This window comes from Monomorium pharaonis, chromosome 8 (assembly GCF_013373865.1).
Source record: "Monomorium pharaonis isolate MP-MQ-018 chromosome 8, ASM1337386v2, whole genome shotgun sequence".
In the NCBI taxonomy this organism is placed as follows: Eukaryota; Metazoa; Arthropoda; class Insecta; order Hymenoptera; family Formicidae; genus Monomorium; species Monomorium pharaonis.
In genome coordinates, this window is record NC_050474.1 from 14,460,130 (window position 1) to 14,479,019 (window position 18,890).

General features: G+C 40.6%; 1 protein-coding gene across 1 annotated transcript in view; it reads right to left on the reverse strand.

The window, feature by feature from the left end:
- Positions 1 to 9,386, reverse strand: part of LOC105834943 — a 67,725-nt gene extending 58,339 nt beyond the window's left edge. The window contains exon 1 of the mRNA XM_036290835.1: positions 9,255 to 9,386. Within this exon, the coding sequence (XP_036146728.1) occupies positions 9,255 to 9,316 (62 nt within the window). The 5' untranslated portion in view covers positions 9,317 to 9,386. The remainder of the gene's footprint in view (positions 1 to 9,254) is intronic.
- Between the last annotated feature and the right edge of the window lie 9,504 nt (positions 9,387 to 18,890).

The window sequence follows — 18,890 nt, forward strand, 5'->3', positions numbered from 1 at the left end:
AAAATTTTTATTTAAGAATATTTAAGTAACAATTGTACAATTTGATATTGTAATAATTTCTACAATAATTACAAAATTAATTTTTTAAATGTATTCAGCAATAATTATGCAGAGATGAAACTCACTAATACTATATCACAATTATGCAAAGATGTACATATTTTAGGCATTGATTTTGAAAAAATTGCTACATGTTACATAAATTAAATTTAGAATTAATAATTTTAAAAAGTATATTTACAATTATGACACAATATATCCCACATTACATTTAGAAACTAAAATGTTGCTAAAATTTTTCTGCATGCTTTCCTATCTGGGCCGTTATTTCTGTTGTTGGTCTATCTTAAGTATTTTGAATGTACAACTACATTTTTTTAAAATAAACTATGTATTTTTATTGCATTAATTAATTTGTCCCATTATTTTGTTATAGGTATTATTTCAATGTTATTACTTAATATTCTTCCTTCTCTCCCCCCTCCTCTCTCTCTCTCTCTCTCTCTCTCTCTTTCTCTCTCTCTCTCTCCCTCCCTCTCTCTCTCTCCGTTCACGTGAGTATCTGTTGGACGTGTCTGTTTGTCGCTCCGTCGTTTTTGGATATTTTCTGCTGTTTCTGCCCTCCGAAACCTCTCTTTTCCAAACGTACTATCAAGGGCTCTTATTTGCTTGATCACGGTGCACCGGTGTGGGTGAGTGACTCGAGTTTTGGATGCATTCTCGTGTATTTGAGATATCAAAATGCTGATCGATTTCTCTGGAGCCTGCTGATCGGCGTGGTTTTCGGCTTACTTGCGCCTGCGCCGCCGTTGCGTGCTCAGGCGAGCGTTCATCAATACATCGATATCCGTGCCAGTCACATTGTAAGTCAGCTGTTTATATTTATAATCTATGCCGGTCGCTGACACAGCTAATCATGACGCTCGCCTGCGGAGCCTGCGGGAAATTTATTGCTAGCTCCAATGCGTGGCATTGCGAGCTGGTATCAAGGCACATTTTTCACCGGGATTGCGGTTTCTTCTCTTGCGAGACGGGCGCGTCAACGGATGCGTAGCCTCGCTGTCCGATCTGCGGAAATTGCCGACTCGTCGGTGGTTCTCCGCGGCCTGTCTCCTGCGGTGCTGTTGTGGACACGGCTGGCTCGCGAGCTTCTTCTGTGGAGCAGGATGCCTTGCGGGGCCTTATAGCGGCGCTCCTAGATAAGGTGAACTTAGAGACGAAACTCGACAAAGTTGACGACATTGAGGCTAAATTGGATGGTCTTTCGTATATTGAGTGCAAAGCTCTCCTCACTCGAGCAGAGCGTGTGTGGTTTCGTCTCCACTCTGGCGGATCTCTCTGCGTGGACGAGCGACCTCAGTCGCAGGACTGATGCCCTCTCGGCGACGGCGTCGGGGATGGAGGCTCGTCAGGCTAATCTGGCTCGGCGCTCGGGATCTCGAGTCCAGTGGGCCCACTCCTCGTGATACTGTTGGCGAGACCCTTTCGGGGATCGAGGCGTACCTGGAGGCTCTCGAGCGAGCGAAATTAGGCTCGGAGGTTATTCATTTCAGAGTGCTGGAGCATCCCGGGGAGGATCTCCGAGCCGTTGCTTCCGGGGTGGCGGAGGCCTTGAAGGTCGCTGTCGCTCCTGCGGACATCACGTCGTGTTTTCGGATTCCGGCCACGGGTGATCGGCTGTGTCCGTTGGTCCTTGGTTTCTCTTCCGGTGCGGTGAGGAACAGCTGGCTTGATGGTAAGAGGGCCCTGGACCTTCTTGAGGGCTCCGCGGTCTCTGCGGGGCTGGCTGGATCGAGGATCGAGATGACTCAACGAGAGACTGCCTACTTCCACCAGGCACGCCTTTGGGAAGGCACGACACGCAGTCCGTGAAGCGCCTACATAGCGCTTGGGTTCAAGACGGGATCGTTCGCGTACGACGACATCCTTCTGCAGCGCCCATCAGGCTGCAAAATAGTGCACACTTGAGCAACATCCTGACTGAAGCGACCGAACCGACCCCTGCGCCTGTCATTACTGTTTCGTCGCCAGCGGCCGACGCTCTGCCGGCGCGAGGCTCATTGACATCCGGGGATGGCACGTCCTGCTCTCAAACATCCTCGAGTACGAATTCCTTGGACGCTCGCGTCACTGCTGTAACATCCGTTGCGTCGGGCTCTCGGGCCGGGCCCCCGCATGTCGGGGTCGGCGGCGGCTCCGGGGCTATCTCTAAGCAACTGTCTCGGCGCGGAGTCTAACGCTCGGCGATGGCTCTTTCCGGTGGCGGGTCTTTGCATCTCTGTCACGTGAACTCAGTTCCTTTTCCCTCATTTCGACGAGTTCTGCGATTTTTTCTCACGCGGTTCTTACGACATTATCGCCATGTCGGAGACCTAGCTAAAACCTCAGGTCCCTGACTCTTTTGTACAATTGCACGAATTTCGTCTAGTAAGGCATGACCGCGTCGGGAGGGGGGGGAGGGGGTATTGGGTTTTACGTGCGTCTCGGTCTAAACGTTCGGATCCTCGCGTCGTCGCCTAACCAGTACTATGCTCAGTCGGTACCTCAAAAGTACCTAATATTGAGTGTCTCTGCCGAGAACAGTAGACCCCTCTTGCTCGCCCTAGTTTATCGTCCACCTCCCCCTCCCCCAAGCTCGGACACCTAACCATCTTTCGGGCCGAATTCGAGAGGCTTCATCTCCTACCTTCTCCATTGCTGCCATCATTGGTGATTTTAATGTGGATTTGAGTCGAAATTCCTTCGACTCTGATGCTCTACATGATTTCTGCACGTGTAATCATCTCTTCCATGGTTCCGTTCTCCCCAACACACCACACAAAATCATCACCCGTATCGATCATTGCCTGTTGAGCGACCGTACCCTTATGCTATCCTTCTCCCAACGTGCTCTTTCTTTCCTGTTTGCCCACGATCTCATTGAAGTAAATCTCGATTTCTCCATCCATCGGACTCCGCCTCGTCTCGTAACTCGCGATCTCTCCAACTTTGACTACGACTCCTTTTATAATTTGCTCGCATCCCTCGACTGGTCCAACATTTACCTCGCTCTTTCCCTTGACAAGGGGGTGGAACTTTTGACTAAGTACATTGTCAATGCTTATGACCGGATAGCCCCTCTTCGTTTCTTTTATGCCAAGCGTCTACCCGCTTTCTGAATGGACCAGTCGATCCGCTCCTTGATCCGCAGGCGGAACGCCGCCAGGAGGCTCTGGCTCCGCCATAGATCGCCTCAAACCCGAGCCACTTTTATTGCGTTACGCAATGAGATTAAGATGCATCTTCATGGCCAAAAACGCCTATCTTAAAGCGAGGCTTCGTGCCTCCGCCTCCACTGGTCCTGCTCGACTATGGGGGGAACTCCGCTCGCTGAGTCTTGCTAAACCCAGAGCCCGAACTCCGTTGGACTTTTCACCGGATGACCTAAACGCCTTTTTTACCACTGCTCCCTTCCCTCACCCTCCTCCTATCCCCTCCGCGTCTCCTATCGCTATCACCGCTTCTTCCATCTCTAATCCCATGACCTTCTACTTTTTTCCCACATCACCCTCGACGTTCTGCGCTCGACCTGTTGCGCCTTGCGATACAACAAAATATTTTTGCCGTACCTTGCAGTGCGACAAAAGATCTTTCGGGATTCGTTGCTGCCCAAGGAGTAGGAACTCGCGGAAAGAGGCGGCTTTTGTTGGCAGGGTTCTCAAATCACTCACTCACTGATTCTAAGTCTGTTTGATATAAAGATTTATTTCACTGCGGTTCGTACATTGGTTGCGGTCGGCGACGGTGCCGCGTCATATTACACTTGATTAGATACGGCGCGTGACTTGGAGTTAACGCGTCGTATCTTTACTCGCTTGAGATTTGCTCGCGGCTAAGTCCCGAACTCGAAATTCACTTGTGCGGGCCGTACGTATCGGCTTGATTACTATTCACTGATCCCGCTGGCCGCTGTTCGGCAGCGGCTTAAATAGTGTCGCGGATTTAATTATTAGTGGGGGCATCGGGCCCTCCGCATGACCATATATGGTCATTCCCGCGCGCATCCGGCGCGCGGGAAATATTTGCGAGTTTAGCAACAATTGCCAAAATGCAGGTATGCATTTCCGGTGGCATGATTGTTGCTAAGCTGGCTTCGCTACTTCTTTAAGGTGGCTGGTGCGTTGCCCAGTGCGATGACCGGCCGGCAGCGCACGAGGCATGTGTCACCTGACACCTTGTGATAGCGAGCCTTCCTCGGCGAGCTATCTTATAATTTTAATATTTTATTTCCTTTATTTTATGATATGAATTTATTGGTTGTGAGTGTTTCGCTCACAACAGACCCTAGTGAAATGCTGCACAAACTCTGTTGGCCTTGATGATGTCAGCCGTCAATTCCTCCTAAACAGTCTCCCGATCACCTTCCTCGTCATTATCGATCTCCTTAATCTCTCCCTGGAATCCTTGACCTTTCCATCGCTATGGAAATGCTCACATGTCATACCACTTCCCAAAGTCAAGAATCTCTCGTCACTTGCAGACTTTCGATCTATTTCACTTCTCTGCTTCCTTTCTAAGATCCTAGAACGTATCGTCTCCGAACAGTTGTCGTCTCACTTGGCTCGTCACAATCTCCTTGATCCTTTTCAAACCGGATTTCGTCGGGGTAACAGCATTCAGATAACGCTGGTTAAGCTTACTGATGATGTTAGGCTTGCCATCGATCGGAGATCTGTGACTCTACTCGTACTGTTTGACTTCTCCAAAACTTTCGACTCCGTTCGGCACGACCTTCTCTTGGGAAAACTTCAATTTCCACCTCTCCAATTCGGCGCTGCGATGGTTTAAGTCTTATCTTGCTTACAGATCTCAGCGAGTGCGAGAGTCTGATGGCTGTTACTCTTCATGGTCCCGTGTCTCCACCGGTGTCTCTCAGGGCTCCGTTCTCGATCCGCTCTTGTTTGCGATTTTTATGGACGACTTACGTTTCTCCATTAAACACTGCCATCATCTGCTCTATGCAGATGATCTTCAAATATACCTTTATTTCCCTCCTACGGAGCTGGGGTCCGCCTTGGGGAGAATTGGAGAGGATATCACCACTGTTGTGGATTGGTCGCGTAGAAATGGCTTAACACTTAACGCCAGCAAAACTAGGGCGATGCTTCTGGGCAGCGCTTGCTTCGTGAACGATCTAAAGGCGAAGCACCCCGTTCGCCTGGTCGTCAACGGTTCCGCGATAGAGGTGGTGGATCGGGTGACGGACCTGGGTGTCTGTCTGAGCAGTACTCTCGACTGGTCGATGCAGGTGGGAACCGTTGCGGGCCGGGTCAGCGGGGTCCTCTGGAGGCTCAAATATTGACGAGACTGCCTGACCATCGCCTTGAGTGCTCAGCTGGTGTCCCCTCTCGTCTTCCTCATACTCGACTACTGATCCAGAGTCCTCTCGAAACACACTGGTCAGCAGAGGCTTAAATTGAGGCGGGTGTTGAATGCCTGCATGAGATATATCTACGGCCTGCGTAGGGATGAGCACGTCTCTGGCTACTATGATTCTCTCGGATGGCTATCCGCGGATGGTCGGAGGGCATACTTGGCGGGTGGATTACTATTCTCGATATTGCGGTCGGGATGCCCTCCCTATCTTGCCGACAATTTCCGGCCCTCGCGGGCGGGGTCGCGTGCGGTCTTGAGGATGGCATCGTTTGATCTCGCTCTTCCGGCCTGTCGAACTTCAACTTTTCAACATTCCTTCCTCTACACTGCTGATTTTTGGAATTCCCTACCTACCACCCTCAGGGCCTCTACCCCGACGGCCTCCTTCCGACGGGGGCTTTTTGACCTCCTACGGAGGGACCGTCTAACAGATCGAAACATCGTAACATAGTAATTAGTTTAATTTCATGTTCGCTTGTGTTTGCGGTTTCTGAGTTCTGTCTAATCATATTATTATTAATGATGTTGTTGTTGTTACTATTGCCTTTGTTCTTACTGCTGTTATGCAATTTGATTTTCATTTTCAGAATATATTATTATTAGTAAGATTATTATAATTGTTGAAATGTAATCGCGTATTTGCGCACTATAATAACACTGTTACTGTGATTTACTTATGTACTCTCTTTTCATACTTGTACTTTTCTAAATGTTCTTAGAGGGCTTGCCCTAGAACAAAAATAAACGCTTTTGTCTGCTTGTATGTCCCCCCCCTCTCCCCTCCCCCTCCCTCTCCATCTCCCTATCCATCTCCCTCTCCCTCTCCCTCTCTCCCTCTCCCTCTCTCCCTCTCCCCCTCTCCCTCTCTCCCTCTCCCTCTCTCTCTCTCTCCTCTCCCCCCTCTCTCTCTCTCTCCCTTCCCTCTTCACCTACTCTTTTTTTCTTTTATCTATTCTACCTCTACTTTAACTCAAAATAAATGGTTTCTTCCTCTTTTTCTTTTAACATATATTTTTCTAAAAACATGACACAGCATATTGACTTATCTTGAATACTTATTTCCAGAAAGAAATGAAAATTTTGTGCTGTATTTATTTAATTTTATAACGTCCAGTACGTTATGTTAAAATTTGACACAACAAATTTTCCTTTACGATGTAATACGCGTACAGAAACACAAAACTGATTTGCTATTAATCTCATGTATGTTATTAATCCCAAACTGTCATATCATCGCTGTAAAACTCGCTTCGGACTCGAATCAATTACATACTCGGAAAATCAATGACAATATCGTATATGTAATAAAACTATATTGAGCTAAAAAGAGAGTGAAAACATTACTCCTTGGTGTACTTTGCTCCTTAGTGTACTTTGACATTTTTACGCACACGCAAAAGCCGCGCACCGCTACCGTGCGCCGTTACCACGTGCCACGCTTGCACAAAACGACGCAAGTACACCATTTTCACTATGTCTACCTCTCTTTGATTTTACCTACTTTTCTTATAGGGCAAGCATGTCGCTAACAATATATGAGTATTACATATATGATGACAATGCCTTCGATACATTTGACTGCGAACTCACAATTCTCGAGTCTATACTTCTTGCATATAAAGGTTTTTCTACATTGCAAGCAGCCAGTTGTAACTTATGAGAGCCAATAACCATTGACTTCCATATGTTACTTGATACTCATTGACTGCCGCGAATCGCAACTGATTGCTTGCAACTAATGTAGAACAGCCTTAAAGGATTAATTAATATTTACACATAGACATAGTATATCTAGACCGAGCGGATCCAGGAGACAAGAATGAGGATCAGATAGTTAAGAACAGAAAGCGCAAAATAAGCAGCTTTTCTCTCACTCTCTTCTCATTAAAAAAAGCGAGGTGCTCGTGTTCTATTACCTGTCTCTTTCTGTCTGATCACTGCTTTCTGCGCCTTACGCTCGGTCTATATAGTATGTCTATGAATGTACAGACCACTTCATATTTATTTATTTGTTTATTTAATCTTGCAAACGATTACACCACGAACAACCGTGATTTATCGATATATTAATACGTAGTATATATCAAAATTTTATGAAAAACTGTCACAGATAAATCTTAAAGTTATCCAGTGCTAAAATCATGTACTAAACAACATTTTTTAAAACGTTTCTTAAATTAACATTTCGGAGTTTATGTTATGATATCTTTACTCGTAGGGCACGTAGAGAAAAAATGAGAAATTTTTCTATTTAAATCAAACCCAAGATTATGATTGAGCTTAATTAAAACTCGATCAATTTAGCGGTTATTGAAATCTGATAATCTCGAGTTTTCACAAGTCGCGTACTCCTGTGTAGTACACGGTCAGCCTTTGTTGTAAGTAGAGCTCTAGATATTACAAAAGTAATGACATCAACCGCTATTTTGGATTTAACTGTAAAGCACGAAATACAAAAATACTCGTGTACACGTAAAAAATAGAAGCAAAGAAAGATAAAAAGAAGGAAGAAATTAATCGAATTTTTGAACTTTTAATCTAAGAGAGAGAGAGAGAGAGAGAGAGAGAGAGAGAGAGAGAGAGAGAGAGAGAGAGTTTTTCCGAAAAACGTTAAACTTTTATTAAAAAATCGGAACAGTTATCAAAAATTCTGAAAAAAATCTAAAAAATTCTGACAAATTTTTCTACCAGGGTATACTACTACTCATGAAATTCCTTGGACATTCTCTGGATATTAGTTAAGATATACCTCCAGATTCTCTGGAGATTATTGAGATCTACAGGATGTGATCGGTGGACATTTGTACATCCCTTGGATATCTCTTGGATATCTGAGACTGTCAAAAAATATCCAAGGAATATTGCAATATTCAAAAATGATATTCCAGCGACATCCTTAGAAGTGTTGTGCGCTGTGTGGGACAGTTTTTTATTGATTTTTACATACGCAAAATAGCATATGGAATAACTTATGGAAAGATCTGTTTTTGCTCTGTTCGTAAAAAATGAAGAATATATGTCATTTTTTATAATTTTTTAATATTGATAATATGCCATATTGTTTCGATAAGTGCAATATTGTCTTAATCTTCACTTTCTTTATGTTCCGATCTTTTAATCTATGCCTTTTAAAGGTTTTATGTATGTTTTGGTCACTCTCTCATTACATTAGATTCATTTTCCCTTTACACTTGATTTATACTCCATAGCAGAGCCAAAAGATATTAATAGGATATTATTTGGATATATAATAAGATATCATAAGATATTAATAGAATATCTTATGATATCTTATGATATTATACGATATTCTCTTAAGACATCGGAAGATATTAATAGAATGTCATATGATATCTTAAGATATTTTATGATAGCTTAAGATATTCTTATAGGATTTCTTTAATGTTACTTATTGAGATATCCATAGAATTGCCTTTGTCTAGAACAATTTGGGATATCCTCAGGATAAATTGTGCTGTGTGGGATGCAAAGAATTTACATGCTAGTATTCCTCTATGCCCTTTATTAAATGTGATTTTTTGTAGATTTTTGAAATTTTTTTATTGCAACATTTTATATCATAAAATTTAGAAACATTTTTGTTATAACATTTCATATGACATTTTGCAGAATTTTTTCAGAATTGTAGCATACAAAATGTGAGAAATTGAAACCTAAAATTTTTTTATTCTATAATTTCTGAAGAAATTTTACAAATTTGAAAAAATTAGAAATCTTTACAAACTTATATATAAAAATTTCTTTAAAATATTACGAGATATTATGAAAAAAATTTTTGCCAGATTCTTGCTAACAACATCTAGAAATGAATACTATACCTTCCTGCAGTAAAAACTTGAAGAAAATACCATATTAAATATGTGAAAACGTACGTTAGCATTGAACAGATCCAAACGGAAAGCGGAAAGAAATGATATATTCGAATCCCTTTGGGTATCTTGGTTGCTTTAGGGACAACGACGCATAATCTGTCGAAGTCTACGTATGTGCTAAAGTCTATGTCTTCTTTACGATTTTTGCTGTATTTCTTTACGAAGAAAGACACGAAACAGATGTCCGTTCTACCATGCACTACGTCGCCTGTGTAAGCTGGCTGTATATTATCGTATATTCAAAAAAGATGGAAACAAAATATAGTTTCTAATTCGCGAATACTTCCGCAAATATTGTTACGTATGTACCTATAGCACCAACGTATGTCCCATTAGACAATTGATAACCATATGATTTGTTATCCATTGGATTTATCTGTTTCAGTTGAAAATTCATATCTCGGGATATTATATTTAGCATATAATCGTCAAATTTTGTGAAGACATCAGCATAATCGTAATGTACACTTGATCCAGGTTCTATCGGTTCCGTGGCTGTTTGGTTTCGTTTAAAGTAACCAACTTTTAATTCATATCCATTTAGATTTTTTGTACGGCGATATGTTAAATGTGACAGCAGATTTGATGCTTCCTCTGCTGTTTTTACATGTATAATTTCGACTTTACCCCACACTAAAATCAAACATTTGCTGAATATTTATTTACAATTTTTTTCTCAATTCACATAGCATTCTACGTAACGAATGGAATCTCATATGGACATCAGAATATTGCAATAGGGGAGATAGTGGCAATATAGTGTACTTAAGGAAAAGTAGAATATTTTCAATAAAAAATGATTTAAATGTAATAAAATAAAGGATAAAATTAAAGTTAAACCTCTTATCTATTAGCATGTGATTGATTTATTAAAATTTTCATTATATGTTGTGAGCAAGACGCTCAAACCAAAAAGATAAGAAAAGGTGTTAGTGACACGCTTTGTGGTGGCGTAGATCGGTACATCGGACAGCATTGAACGTATTGTGCGAGGTATCGCGCAATCCACTCGAAATTAACGCAATGCTTCTTAGACATTTGCTGAGTTGTGCATTAGGCTATCGCAACAAGGCTTAGCTGATCGCCGCATCAAAAAGCGTAATGTCGTATTAATGTAAGTCTGATACACATGAATTGTTACGCAAATTAAGCGTAGGACAAATACACGATTGTATATCGTAAACACCGATTGACTCCCAGTAACCGCAATTACTGTAATCAATAACTAAAGTAGCTATCGAAATAAAAACGGTGCACAAACGCGAACGTGTCAGCGCAGGGCGCCATACGATATCATGAAATAAACATCAACGCGAACTCAGCGTAATGAAAAAAAAAGTGCGCATATTATTATTATGGAACGTAAATATCCACTGAACAAACTAATATCAATATTAGTTTGTTCAGTGGATATTTGATACCGCTCTAATATTGTTCAAGACGCGCTCACTGAAAAATTCGATAACGCGATAAGAGTTTTGGATAACCGAGTGAACCCTCCGCTGAATATAACGATTAAACGCGCATTCTCGATACAGAGATCAGAGTTCAACCTAATAGACAAACATCACGACAAACAACATGGACGTACGTTTATCAACGCGGTCCGACGTAGCAAGCTAGAAATACGAATGCGTTACTTCGCGTGCTCCGGGAAGAACCCGAAAAAGAAGCACAAGAACTTCGCAATGCGCACGAGTAAAGTGAAAGTACACCGGTAGCGCTGCAAATAAATAAGCAACTAATACATTCCATGGAATGTATTAGTTGCTTATTTATTTGCAGCATGGAATGTATTAGTTGCTTATTTATACGATGCTATATGAGCTACTATTCGAGATTCGCGAACTCCGTTTCTAATTCAGAAACCGAAACGAAACCCTTCGCCGGGAGAGAAAGCCAGGAATACACAACGCCCTGTCATGCATTAGAACTCTGTTGTACGGTCTATCACCCAGAAACGTACGGCACCAGCGAAGATCTAACAGTACCTAAGTCTAAAGAAAGCACGAAATATGATCCCTGAGATCAATGGAATACTCGAAAAATCGGATTCGAGAATTTTTAAACGCAAGCTCCTACGCAATAAAGAACATACACCCGGCGCGGAAGAATACACACTGCTCGACGCGATACTACACACAAAATTCAAGGGAAAAGCAACAATGGACTTTCACATCCGCGACATAGAGAGTGTCGGCGCGTGACTACTCACTTGCACTGATCACGCACAGAACATATGACGCCGGAATCGCCCAGCGCTGAGCGTCGCGAGATGGAAATGCGGGATGAGGTTGAGCAGGGAGGTCACACCATTAAAGACAAATATACCTTGCACTATTCCTTTCATTCACTAAAAGGTACATGGGCGCATGCCCTTGGATAGAACGAGATAGCGGGGCGCCGAACGAACGGAGATCTTGAACCCCCGGAGATGCGATAGATCGACGCGACGGAAATCTTGCCGAGTCACAGTGGTCCGGGAGACCCGAAAAAGTGGCCAAAAGTCAATTACAGAATTGGGAAAAAACTGTATGTCATCATTATCTAGACATGTTAATGAACATATGAAACAATTTTTACGCATAATAATTAATTATTGTTCCGTTGATGTATGTTCAAATATGAAAATTAATTATTTGTTAGGAAGCTTACGTTGTTGCAATTAGTTATTAGTTTTATATATTATTTTTATAAGCATTTTTTATTTTGTTTTACACATTCATGTAGAAACTTCATCAGAAGACAAAAAAGTTAAAAAATATGCACACTAATTTAATAAATAAAGTGTTTTACTCATGAATTGCGTAATTTTTACTAATGTTGCTGCTACCGTTTGATTACTCCAGAAAACTCCACTTCAAAAAAAAATTTTTTAAACATTAATGTGAAGTGTATTGAATATACTACAATCCTAGCCTGCTCAAATTTGCTCGTTTTTAGATTTGATGAAAAAATTTCATGAAAACTAAGTTCGTGCGCCGTGGTCGGCGCTTGTAGTTCGTGCAATTTCCTATGTCGCGCGCAAAGCACCGCTGCGTCGATTCACTATGTACTCATTATGTATTATCTTTGCATCAATTGATTCCTCTCATTATTCTGAGCATAAAAATATTAAGGTACAATTGTCGAAAAATTAATAGTTTACGAGATATTTTATACTTTATGTCGAAAAATGTCAGAATAAAGTATAAAATATCTCGTAAACTATTGATTTTCCGGCAATTCTACCTTAATACTTTTATATGCAGAATAATCCAAGGAATCATATTATATATAAAAAATTATATAATTCCATGTAAAAAAATGACGATTACCGTCATATGATCTTAAAAAGTTAAGCTTTTTAAAAATTAATTTTATTATTATTTATCCCTCTCCAAACCCTACAACTTTTGTCTGAAACACTTCCGCATCTTCCATATTTTTCGAGATTTTTTAGGGTTTCCAGACTTTGTTCCTCCTTCTTTCCTACCTTGCTGTAGTACGTGGCTCCGCCATTAGGCGGCGTGCGGCTTTCAATTTCTCGTAAGGAAAGAAACGCACACAATAGAATAAAAGGCGCAGCATTTTGAAATTTTTCACCGATTTTTCATCTGGGGATCCAGGCCCCTGCTTATGTATGTTATATCATTCGACGTTGCATTTATGCACCTTCTATACACAATACACACAGTATTATAATAGATTACTTTAATAATATTTTATTGGATGACATTGTTAATGTATATTCATTTTTGAATATTTATATTGATTTTCATTATTCTAAATATTTTATTGGAGACAATGACAGAATTTACAAAAAGGGAGATTTTCGAGCAATATTCAAAAAAGAAAAATATAAATTCTGTTATTAATTATATTCTTCTTAAAATGAATATTCAAATTTCGGATGTACATTCCGATTCTATAACATCTTTGAAAAATGCAATCACATCTTTAAAAGTTAAATGTTCTGCTAAATTCCAAGCTGCCTGTCGAATAAAAGAACGATTTGAGTTAAAAAATTTCGAGTGGCTAAACTCAAACTTTAACGTTCCTACATTGCAATTAATTAATGATAGGTACAATAACAAAGCTTCTTCTAATTCTGGAATTGGTTTTGATCGTCCAGTTAAAGAATTTAAAGACAAATCTGATCGATCGAAGCGTCGGGAAGCTGCAACAATTAGTGCTCAACATAATCACGATCCGTGGAGAATTCTTACAGCATGTCGACATGCAGCAAGACGTTCAGGAGAAAAAGATTTGTCTTTTATTTTAAACGAACTTTCTAAAAATCCAGAAAGACCTAAAAAAATCCGAAAATTATTTAATGACACAACTGTGACTGAAATTAGAAAAAAGACTCCGTTAGAAGCTTTGGGATTTATACTGGACAACTCTGTATCTCGAAATTTATATACTAATATGCGATTGGAATCAAAATCATCTGGTGCCGATATTTGGCCTCCTTACAATGAGGTTACAGAAGCCAAAGCACAATTACGACCGCCGAAAGAGACTATTTTCATTGATGATTGCGCAGCTAAGGTTTCACTTCAAGCATTATTAAACCACACTGCCGAGCGGCTTGTATTATTACAAAAAGAAGTAGTTCTTCATGCTTTAAATATTTCCAATTTAACAGAAATAGAAATAGTACTGTCGTGTTCTTGGGGGTTTGACGGTAGTAGCGGATTCTCTTCTTATAAGCAACAGTACAAAGGTGAGCATAAAAATGAAAATGTAAGCGATGAGAACCTATTTGCTACTACAGTGATCCCACTAAGATTATCCACAGAGAATGGATTAATAATATGGAACAACAACAGTTCGCAGTCTGAAAGACTCTGTCGTCCAGTTGAGCTACGGTATATCAAAGAATCAAAGGATGTCATACTACAGCAAAAGGAAGCATTTGAACATGAAATTGAACAACTGCAAACGTTGAAAATTGTATTGGATGATCGCTCTATATTTGTTCATTTTGCATTACACCTGACCTTAATAGACGGTAAAGTACTGGCCATAATTACGAATACATCAATGCAAAGTTGTCCTATTTGCCATGCTACGCCGAAGAATTTTAATGATTTATCGCATGTAACAACCAAAACTTCATTTGTTCCTGATCCTAAATCTCTTCAATATGGAATTAGTCCCTTACACGCATGGATCAGATTTTTAGAATGCTGTCTGCATATTGCGTATAGATTGGACATACAAAAATGGCAAGTGAGACTTAATGACGATAAAATTAAATTTGCAGAGCGAAAGGCCTATATTCAAAAAGTAATTTGGGAAAAGTTAGGTTTAAAAGTTGATGTGCCTAAACAAGGGGGTAGTGGTACCAGCAATGACGGTAACACGGCTCGTAGAGCATTTCAAGATCCTGCTCTGTTTGCTACTTGTCTTGGTTTAAACCAAACACTGATTGAAAACTTTCGAATTATTTTAATTGCTCTCTCTTGTAAGTTTCCTCTCAATGCTAATCTATTTGAAGAATATTGTAGATCTACTGCTGAGATTTACATTTCTGAGTACAAATGGTATCCTATGCCACCGACAGTACACAAAATCTTAATGCATTCCAGCCAGATTATTAGAAATAGTGCATTTCCTTTAGGGATGCTTGGAGAAGAAGCTTCCGAAGCTAGAAATAAAAATTATAAGAACTTTCGAGAATTTCATTCCAGGAAGCATAGCCGTACAGCAAACCTCACTGATGTATTCAACAGAGCATTGGATTCATCAGATCCCATTTTATCAACGATGTGTCTTGATTCTCGAATTCGAAAAAGGAAACGATTATCTTTACCTGAAGCAGTCAAAAACTTGCTTCTAACTCCTAATGTACAAGGCACTACCTTTGAAGCACGTACTGAGGAAGTGGAAGCAACAGAATTAAACTGGATTGGATTATCAGAGACTGATGAGCAGCAGTTAGATAAACTTGAGCTATCGGATGGAGAATGCAAATGCTAAGAATACAAAACTCAGATAGTACTGGCTCTATGATAAGTGTGATATATATACAAACACAAAATATTATAAGAGAAATTTATAGAAACTTATATAAAAAAAGTTTCTAATTTAAAAACATGTTTAATATTTAAAAACCTCCCAAAATACAACATAATAAAAACATAAAAAAGTAAAAAATTAAAAAAAAAAATAAAAACAATAAAAAATAAAAAAAAGTAAAAAAGTGGAGTCTTAAGTCGCGCTGCAACCTCCTCGTGGTGGACTCTGGAAACTATATTTAGGCTAATCGCAGACGCATTTACAAAATAATTTTTATTATAACAAAAATATCATGTAAATTGATACATCACATTATATCAACATCATATAGTACATCAAGCAAATTTTTTAAAAAGTAATGAGCCTTTTTGAGCAAATTAAATTTATTTTTCCATTGTTGATCGCCATTTTGAATCCGCCATTTTGATTTTTATGATTTCAATATCATATTCGTAATCAGCGACCTCGAAAACATTATATTAGTACGTAATTGTACAATTCAAATAGAAATTATCTTAAGTCGGACTCTTGGCCACTTTTTTGGGTCTCCCGGACCACTGTGCGAGTGTGACACCCTTCCGGAGCGGAGATCTTGAGCGCGTATGGATAAGATGACGCGAATCGCAAGAGGGTGTCGCGACCGCGAGCCACCGCTATCACGCGCGTCACCAACACTGTGAACGATAAATCTTGATTTATCACGAAGAGTGAATTCGAATCGGAAGCGGTTCGCACGCAATGCAGCACGGCTTCCGATTGACAGAGATAGATGCACAAATGTACAGCGAAGCAGTACGGTCTACTGTTCGCGAAAATAATAAGAATACTTTGAGTATGCGGGTGCTCGATGGAGGCAGAAGCGCACGACTAACCTGCAGGCGAACGCTTACACGAAAATCGGACGAACCGCTGGGATCGCGCTCCAAGCCCATTGGCCAAAATTCGATTAGGAGACAGCGTTTCACGTGTCGCACCCGGGAAACGCTGGCTCGAGCGTGCTCAAGACACGCGTCTCTCGCGTGTCAGGAAACAGCTGATCGCAGCGGCTCGAGCCCGATATGAGCAATAGAATCGCGAACAGAGAGTTTTGACTAATTAAAAAGAGAACTAAAGAAGGAATATTTAGGCAAACGCAGTACCGTCCACCTGCAGCTTGAATTCAATTCACTGAAGCAGAAAGCTAACGAAACTGCAAAGAAATTCGGACAGCGAGTAGATAACTTTGCCATGGAGTTGTATAAGTCAAATGATCGGGATATGTACGTGAAGCGTACATAACCCGATACGCTGCGGCCGTGCGCGCCGAACTCGAATCATCGTTCGAGTTCTCGTCGCTGTCGCTGCTCACTGATTCCGAGCATTTTATCATTTTAATTTCTTTATTCTTATATTTGCTGTTCTTAGCTTCCGTCTATTTACCGTTTTTTACTCTTACTTTGGACTAAGGATCATTTTCCTTTTTAGGGTGCTTGTGTAGTTTCCAGCATCTGTTTCAGGCGTTTCCGGATTTTTTGAGTAGCACTCACTTGGACACGGTTCAAATAAACACTGTGCATTTGAACGCAAAAAAAAATTTATTAAAAATGTACACCAGTTATATGCACACGTAAAATTTGACCACCGGATATTTGCACACGAAAAAATGCCCACCGTTCACTTGGACACGTAAAAAAGTTCCACACCATGCATTTGCTTACCGCTCACTTGCACACTGTTCACTTGCTCACCACTTATTTGCACACCAAGAAATGCGCACCGATCATTTGCACATGGAAAGATGCGCACCGATCGTTTGCACACGGAAAGATGAGCACTGATCATTTGCATACGGAAAGATGCGCACTGATCATTTGCACACGGAAACCCTGGTGAAAATAGAAAATTGAAGCGTAAGTCGAATGTAAAGGGGGAATAATAGAAGCGTTAACAAACTTTCTACGAAGTGTAAATTAAAACAATGAAATGTAAAAGAAGTGTTAACGCTTCTTTTACATTTCATTGTTTCAATTTACGCTTCGTAAAAGGTTTGTTAACGCTTCTATTACTCTCCCTTTACATTCGACTTACGCTCTTACTCTCCCTTTATATTCAACTTACGCTCCGAGTTTACATTTTTAGGGAAGATGCACACCGATCATTTGCACACTGTTCATTTGGACACGGTGCTTTTGGACACCGTTTATTTGCACACCGCTCAGTTGCACACCGTTCAATTGCACACCATTTAAGTCGCAAACTCATGTGGTGCAGTAAATGCTTTACATACACACACACACACACACACGGGGGGGGGATGCAAGGGGGGCCTTCGGCTCTCCTTCCCGTACCCACCCCGTCCAAGTCGCTAACTCATGTAAACATTGCAAACGCAGTCATAATGTATGAATATTTAATATGCGTTTGATTGAATGGTGTGCAATTGAACGGTGTGCAACTGAACGGTGTGCAACTGAACGGTGTGCAAATAAACGGTGTGCAACTGTACGGTGTGCAAATGAACAGTGTGCAAATGGCTGGTGCACATCTTTCAGTGTGCAAGTGATTGGTGTGCATCTTTTCATGTGCAAATGAGTGGTGGGCAAGTGAACGATGTGCAAGTAAATGATGCGCAAGTGAGCAATGTGCAAATGAATGGTGTGCAGCTTTTACATGTCCATGTGAACGGTGGGCATTTTTTCGTGTGCAAATATCTAGTGGCCAAATTTTACATGTGCATGTAACTGGTGTACATTTTTAATAAAATTTCTTTTGTGTCCAAATGCACAATGTGCAAATGCACCATGTCCTAAAGCACCGTGTCCAAATGCACCGTATTCATTTGAACCGTGTGCAAGTGCACCGCTCCCAGCATCAAGCGTATTGCGCGAGGTACCGTGCAATCTGTTCAAAATTAACGCAATGCTCCTTAAACAGCACTTGCTATCTAAACAAATTCTTGGATCACTGACCGAGTTGCGCATTAATATAATGCTCCCCTTCCACGACTAAATGATCAAAATTGTCAAATATATAAACGGCTAGAAAAAAGCGAGACGGGTTAATTGGAAGGGTCCCCTGACGGGTCAACTTAATAACAATTAGTCAGTATAGACAATATAGACAAGTACTAAATGCATACCAGACTAAATTTTTGATCGAATAGCCAGACCGAATAGGCCTAACTAGACAGATTTTGTACATGTAAACGTCTAGATATGACCTGGAATTAGTACAAAACGTCTAGTAGTCCGTTTAAATTTTGTTGTCGCAAAAATACTGCGTCGAAATTATAGCTCGTCCAAATCTGGTCCAGATTATTTGAATAAAATCCATCCAGATTTAGTCTAAGATTTATCCAGAAAATTGATGTCTACTCTTCATTAAAAATTATTGAAAACTAGTCAAAATATTTAACAATTCAAGGCGACAATTTGTCTAAATTATATCCAAGATTTATTCAATCCTGACGAGACAAATTGGCAAAAAATAAACAATACAGACAAATGCTAGATGTATATTTCAGAGGGTGGCACTCACGATTCAAATGAACACGGTGTTTTTTGACACGATATTTTGCGCACTGTTCATTTGCACAAC